The sequence below is a fragment of the Dermacentor variabilis genome, chromosome 2 (genome assembly GCF_050947875.1).
Source record: "Dermacentor variabilis isolate Ectoservices chromosome 2, ASM5094787v1, whole genome shotgun sequence".
Classification (NCBI taxonomy): Eukaryota; Metazoa; Arthropoda; class Arachnida; order Ixodida; family Ixodidae; genus Dermacentor; species Dermacentor variabilis.
The window spans coordinates 99,006,449-99,013,222 of NC_134569.1; the positions used below are offsets into that span (position 1 = coordinate 99,006,449).

The following is a 6,774-nucleotide window of genomic DNA, read 5'->3' on the forward strand; positions in this document are numbered from 1 at the left end:
AAAATAAGCACAGCATATTTCTGATGATTATGAGAAAGGCACAAAACATGGGATTTTTGAATTTCAAAACCAAGCTTCAGTCCAATGAATACCATAGTGAAAATGGCAGGAGAACATTACTGCAACATGACATGCAGAGAAATTTCTATTTAGTGTAACAAAATATACCCCCTAGTGGACTAGAAAATGGCAGAGAGGTTGATAATTGCAAAGACTTCAGATGACCACACTACAAAGGAGAAAGCCTCTATGCTGACCCCTTAAATTAGTGAGCTAGATGGAGCCCTGAACAAAAAGGATGCAAGGAGCTCTGAAAATAAAACAAACACTTCACACAGCAACGAGCTGTAACAATAAGGCTACTATTTCGAGAATTTCGCTCACCTTGACCACCTGAGGCTTAGTTGATGCAGGCTCGGTATCGTCAAACTGGGCAAGGTCATCATCATAGCGGGCCGAAGACGACTCTCGGTGCATGCTTGGCTCCTTCGTTGCACGGTCCACTTTCCGCCTTCTCTTCTCCTCATCGCGCAGACGTTTCTTCTCCACTTCCCGCCTCTTGCGCTCCTCCCGACGCTCCTCGCGCAGTTTCTGGGCCGCCGTTATGAAACACAGCCAAAAAAGCAGGTGCAGTTGAAAGCACTCGTCCTTTTTCTCCCACCACTGCCTTCTTTTTCTATTCATTATTTCATGCAAGAATCTTTACCTAGGTTGCTCAAGTTCACCAAATGTGTTCTGTTGATGATTCTAATAGGTTCTACAGGCACCCCATAGCTGACACATGTGCCTCAAATCGCAGTCTTTGAAAATCTGTTATGCTGTGACAGAAATATTGACACGTGTACTTGTATATCTTTTTCGGGTGACCACTTTTCACCGTCTAAAAAGTTTTATTGCTCAGCACAGGACGCACCCGTATTTATCGTAAGTTTCTCTAACGTTATCGACGGTTCTTCCTGCTGTCTGTTGTCACCAAAGCTTGTGTAATCTGATTGCATGTGCGACGCGAATTGTGTAGCACATTCTGGAAGACACGCGGACACCAGCGATTACTCTGGAACCTTTGATGGTTCACATATAAAAGCCGGCGCGCTTGACCGGCCGATCAGCTTTCGATCGCCGACTGTGTTCACTGCTATCGTTGTGCTTTAAGTGTAGCATGTTTTCATGGGCACAAGTTAACCCAATAAAAGTTAGTTTCGTCATTCACAGTATTGCTACTGTGTTCTTTGCCGTCACTAGTACATGATGATATAGACTCAACCTCTCAAGTTCTATAAGGTAGCTGCAAAGTGAAACTGTGCGCTGCCCATTGTGTTCCTTGCGATCTCATGTGCCACAATAAAAAGTGCAGGTGCCTCTTGCTCGTGTCAAAACTTTCAAAGAAGTATCGAGATCAAAACACGAGTTTCCACTTCACTGTTTGGGATAATGAAAACATCACTGCTAATCACAGCTCACTATGCAGAATTCCCAAATGGCCCCTGGAATTTCCAGTTTCAGGCTCTTCCTGTTAAGTGGTTTTTATAAGATGCACTGACATGTGCATGAAAGTGGTGGTAGGAATGTCTCGTCTTGATTATGTGGTCTGCGAAAAAGAGGGAGACACATCATTGCACATTTTCTACCATTGTCTTTGCCTCTGCTTCTGAAATTTTACATTGCTTCCCTGTGACCAGTGCCAATTCTATGTGTGTAGTAGCCCTCCTGCTCTTGTGACATTATATTTCTGATGAACATACAGAGTTTGACTGTAAAAAACTAAAACATAGGGGCTAAAAGTTATTTACTGTAAATTTGTTATTTCACACTGACAGATTTTGCACCTGTCATTCTCAAGCAGCAACTGACCAAAGAATAGAGTTTGTGGATGTGTTTGACTCTCTCATGTCCCCCGACACCATTCCTGCATGACTCTCACATCTTCCGAAGTTCAGTTTCACCGCATGACACACACAAGTTGGTGAGAGTCTGAGTTGCACGGCTGCACCAAAAGATGGCGCAAGTGTTCCGATGCAAGCGCCAGCTGATGGCTTGAATAGCTTGGGCACAAGAGGAACCTGCTTCCTCCTCTTTGGTGGTGGGGCATTGGCACACTCTTCCACGAAACTGCCTTACAGAAGGCTTTTTGTTTGGCTTTGGAGCACAGCACTGGCAAGCACGATTACTTGGGCATGCTTTCATTTGTGGAACCACACCCACAAATGACTTGGACCTCGGTGCACAAAACAAGCAGACATTGTTTGCTCATTGTCCTTGCGCAGCGAGTTGAACCTCCTCGATTCCTCAGTATGTCTCCCTCGAGGAACCATTCCGTGAATGTATTTCCGCCAGCTGGCATTTTCGTATAAAAGGAGCAATACATCCCCTTTTCGTATATTTGCACTACTGTGCTGTCATTTCCTTTGTTATCAAGAACAAGTGGTTCCCCATAAGTTTTCTAGCCTGTGTGGGTATATTACCATTTAAAAAATACTGGATTACTAGAGATGCTGACATGAGCAGCTGTGCTAGTAGCGGCATCACATGACATAGAGTTTAATTTGAGCAAACAAAACTATTACAATGATGGGTTATATGACACTCAGCTGTTGGCACAACGGCATAACCATCAATGCACAGGTTTTCTGTTTTCTCTCCCTTTGACAAAAACAACATGAAACAAAGACATTTCTGACACTTTGTGGTTGAACAAACTGCTACAAGGTGTTGCTGCTAGCCCTGCTGGTGCCATCCATATTGCCTGTGTTCTGGTGTTTCATAAAACACAAGATGTATATTGTTGTGACAGGGGGATGAACGTGGGACTTTCATGCACCGTAGTGCAGTTGTGATCGTAGGCCTTGGCTTGACATCTAGAACGTTTTAAAGCATGTTTATATTTTTACATTATTTACAAAAAAATAGGAAAGACAATGAAAAGTTCAGTTCAGGCTCAAGCTGCCTATCTCTCAACAAAACGACTGTCTTGTCTTATACGCCTTCCATCTTTCCAGTCGCATCGTCTTTCTCCAATTCGATGCTAGAAAACAGGTGATATCATATTCAGCCAATTAAATGCTTAGAAGCGGGATGTCATTTTCAGCCAAGCCTCCTCCCAGGAACGCTTAGCCCAAAACACATGCAACCATCACTGCGCACAAACGCGGATAGGGAAACGCAATGACCCCCTCTCGGAAACGGGCGTGGCAGTTTCAACCTGTTGGTATTCCATAAGGACGCCTACGCCCAGTTTACACTTTTCTTAGTCGTCCCAGAAACAAGAAGACAACAGCACACATTTCATTGACTGAAGAGCCCGCACACCTCTCAGTTGACACGCCTTTACTCTTTTAAACTGTCTTTGACAATCAGCATAGGTTTGCAACGGCTGTCTTTTCTTTTTTCTAGGAGATTCCCGTCTCATTATCCAATGAAAGTTGTCAATCAACAGCCACTGCCTGACAACCCTGCTGGCTTCAGCTAACAAAGGAGCTGCATTCGAGCTCCATAATGCGAGTCAGCAATTAGTGCCACGGGCCCAATGTGCAATCACAACTATATGAATAGGCTAAAATTTTTTAATGATTATAACACAGTAAATGTGATTAAAATTTTTATGTTGATTCTTGCTGAGAAAAGAAAAGATTTCTTTGCAGATGTATGCTAATCTGGAACCTGATACATCAAAGACAGTGAAGCTACATAAGCGAGTTCTCACACCCTTCAGAAGCACTAGGGGTCTGCTTGCTGGCTCACGACTCGAACACAGTGGGGTTGTGTTTGGCTTTTCTTAATGACTGCCTCAACAGAGGCTGCAGCGCAGGACCACAACATCAGCTTTCACTGCTGCAGCTATACAAACACCTAGCTGACCTCCAACATGGAGCCGGCATAGCACAACGCAATAAAAAAATTACAGATTACTGGTTAAAAAGAACATGCATGTAAGCTGTGTACCAGAATGACATGACATTTCATAATCATTGACCATTACATTTCAAAGCAAATTGAGGGCCACAGCACACGTTGCACTGCATTTACATTTAAATTGGCATGCCAGCCTTTGCCACACAAAAACTATTGCAAAACTCCCCTTACAACTTCGCTGTAAAAAAAAAAAAAGAAGAAGAAAGAAGCAAGCTCTGAACCAACCATCATTATCTCTCAGCAGCTGTAACATCACAGTAGTCAAGTTCTCAAACGGAGGACCTACCAGCTTTTCCAGCTTCCTCTGCTGCAAGTACTCAATTAGAGGGGTCACCACCTTGAGGCAGCCGTTGTTAGCTATGGAAAAAGAAATGCATCCCAAAACTTAATGCTTATACAATACACGAGTCACATTTATTAATTGCCATTTTACATTTCATCGCAATTAACATTCACTGCATATGTCCTCTAACCTCAGTGAAGATGGCATTGTACAAAGACTTCCAAGAGACTGCAGGCACTAAAGAGACCATTAAAGGCAAACATTGAATAAATTTACTTGTTAGATTGCACACCACATACACACAGCACATTGCTTTTCTTTTTTACTCTATAGATGTTTAGGGTTACTCAGTCAGTTACAAACTAAGAAAGTTTAAAGAACTACATCTCAAATGGAGTTTGTACACGTGAGCCAAGCAATGGCCTCCTCTGATTCTTCCTTTTCTTCTACTGTGTGAACATCACCCAGAATGGAGACGATTTTGTACAAGATGCAAATGTCCCCAGTACTTTAGGTGGCACATTGTCAGCATAACACCACTCCAAATATTTCTGAAAAGTTCCCCATGTTACAGCTGTTACTGCATGCAAATATGTTTAGGCTGTGAGCCATCTTCACACTAGGAACAGTTCCTCTCGACTTGCGTACATGTGGTATGTGATCATAGCATGTTCATTTACTGATAAAATGACTGCGGTGTCTATTCATTCATGTGCAATAAACACCAAGGAAACTACTTTTTGAAGATAGGAGGGATGGAGAGCAAGTGTAGTCTGCTTCTGTGGAAGGTGCTGCTCCTGAATTCTCAGCTTGCCAGTTCACTGTAAAGCCCCTCATTTACACCTACTTCATGTGCACTTGCTTTTTCAAATTAATGGCACCACCTCACACTTACACAAAGTTGGTACATACCTAAGGGCACCAACACCAGGCAACTTAGTTAACCATATTTAATTGAAAACAGCAAGAACAAATTGGATGCAATAGAAAGACAGACAAATGCACAGATGAATATGAGTCACCTGTTTCTCATAGTGTCACATTTGTAGGCAGCGCTCTTAAATCATGATGGTTCACCCAAAGTGAGAGCCCTACCCATTTACCAGTTACAGTTGCTTAGCGATGCATGTATCCTCAACGAACACCGTGGTCGATTGTATCGGGGCAATATATAAATACCTTTGATTTCTTTTTCCCTAGCTTCAATCTCCTCTATGTAGGTGTCAATTGAAGGCAGTGTCACTTCTTCCGGTTGCTCTAGGCTTTCCAGAAACTTGATGTACTCTGGGTCTTGTTCAATTGTGCCACACTTCGGATCCTTCTTGCGAGTCCTTCGCTTGGGTATTTTTTGGAAGGGTGCATACTCGACAAGGGCTGGGAACTCATTGCCTGATTAAATTAGAGAGAAAAAAATAAAACACACCAGTCGACACGTGCACATGTTGACATGCTCAGCTATAAAAGCATGGCCAACGTTGTTGCTACTGATGCAGTTGTGTGCCCGAATGCGAAACGCGAACTCTATCCGCGCTGCGTTCTTGCCAAAGAAAGAAGAATATAGGCTGACCAAAGAAGTTGGCAGCATTGTCTTTGCCAAATTATGAAGCCTCTAAAAAACCTGCACGTTGTATTTACAAACAATGTTGTTTATGTACGTTCATGGTAGGCATCTGACGTGGCAAACTGCGCTGAACACATGCATTAAGTATATAACGCACACGCTATAGCCGGGCGTGTTTCCAAAAACACGGAAGCCACACGTGGTGACATCCGCCGAGGTCGCACTGAATCTAAATACGAAATCAGACAGAATTGTGGAACAGGACTTGCCTTTCTCATCAACAAAAATGTAATCGTCGAACTTCTCCTTGAAGATGAATATCTCATCCTGATTGACGAAGTTGATGTAGGCCCGCGAGAACGCGTGCGGGCCGAGACTGCGTAAGGTGAAAGATGTTAATCTTTGTTCGTACGACGATCGTTGCCTTTCCGCTCATAACAAAAAAAAAAACCTGCTGCTCACCTCAAGTCTCCTTTGACGAAGTACATATAATCACTTTCAGGAACAGGGGATATCTGCTCCAGGAACTGGTCTTCCGTCATCGTCGGCGGCAGCCTTCGGATTACAACCTGGAAGCACGACGTTTTAGCTCTAAATCAACTCGCAAGAAAAACAAAAGGCGCGCTCACCTTTGTGAGAAATGACTTGTCCTTCTTCTCCTTAGACTTCGATGCTTCGCTCGAGCTGCGACTTCGAGGCGAGCATTCATCTCTCGCTTTCTCCTGCGTCATCTCTGAGCTGCTGTGTACTGGAAGCTGGCCGGTCGTCAAGATCGCCGAGACTTATCCAGTTATACTAGCTAATGTAAATACTAATCTCACTAATGTAAAGACTGGGTCGGGCAAACGCAGATTCTCTTTCATTTGATGTGTGCACACCTACTAGCTTATGTACCGACATATATACGTTTCTGAAGCCACTGTATAGAATATCGCAAATCGCTGTCGGTAAACAGGCCGCTCCGGCTTCTCCACAGATGGCGGCACTAGTCAAATCGATCTGCGTGTGAGGGTAGGTGTTG

At 43.6% G+C, this 6,774-nt stretch overlaps 1 protein-coding gene across 6 annotated transcripts in view; it reads right to left on the reverse strand.

The window, feature by feature from the left end:
• Positions 1-6,699, reverse strand: part of LOC142572364 (uncharacterized) — a 32,406-nt gene extending 25,707 nt beyond the window's left edge. For 2 of the 6 annotated variants that reach the window (XM_075681434.1, XM_075681435.1), the window contains exons 1-6: positions 6,383-6,697; positions 6,216-6,322; positions 6,023-6,129; positions 5,372-5,581; positions 4,195-4,266; positions 385-599 (exon numbers count right to left, since the gene is read on the reverse strand). In XM_075681434.1, the coding sequence (XP_075537549.1) occupies positions 385-599; positions 4,195-4,266; positions 5,372-5,581; positions 6,023-6,129; positions 6,216-6,322; positions 6,383-6,484 (813 nt within the window). In that variant the 5' untranslated portion in view covers positions 6,485-6,697. Of the gene's footprint in view, positions 1-384; positions 600-4,194; positions 4,267-5,371; positions 5,582-6,022; positions 6,130-6,215; positions 6,323-6,382 lie in introns of all 6 variants that reach the window. The other 4 variants (XM_075681432.1, XM_075681431.1, XM_075681430.1 and 1 more) reach the window with 4 other exon arrangements.
• Positions 6,700-6,774: the final 75 nt, after the last annotated feature.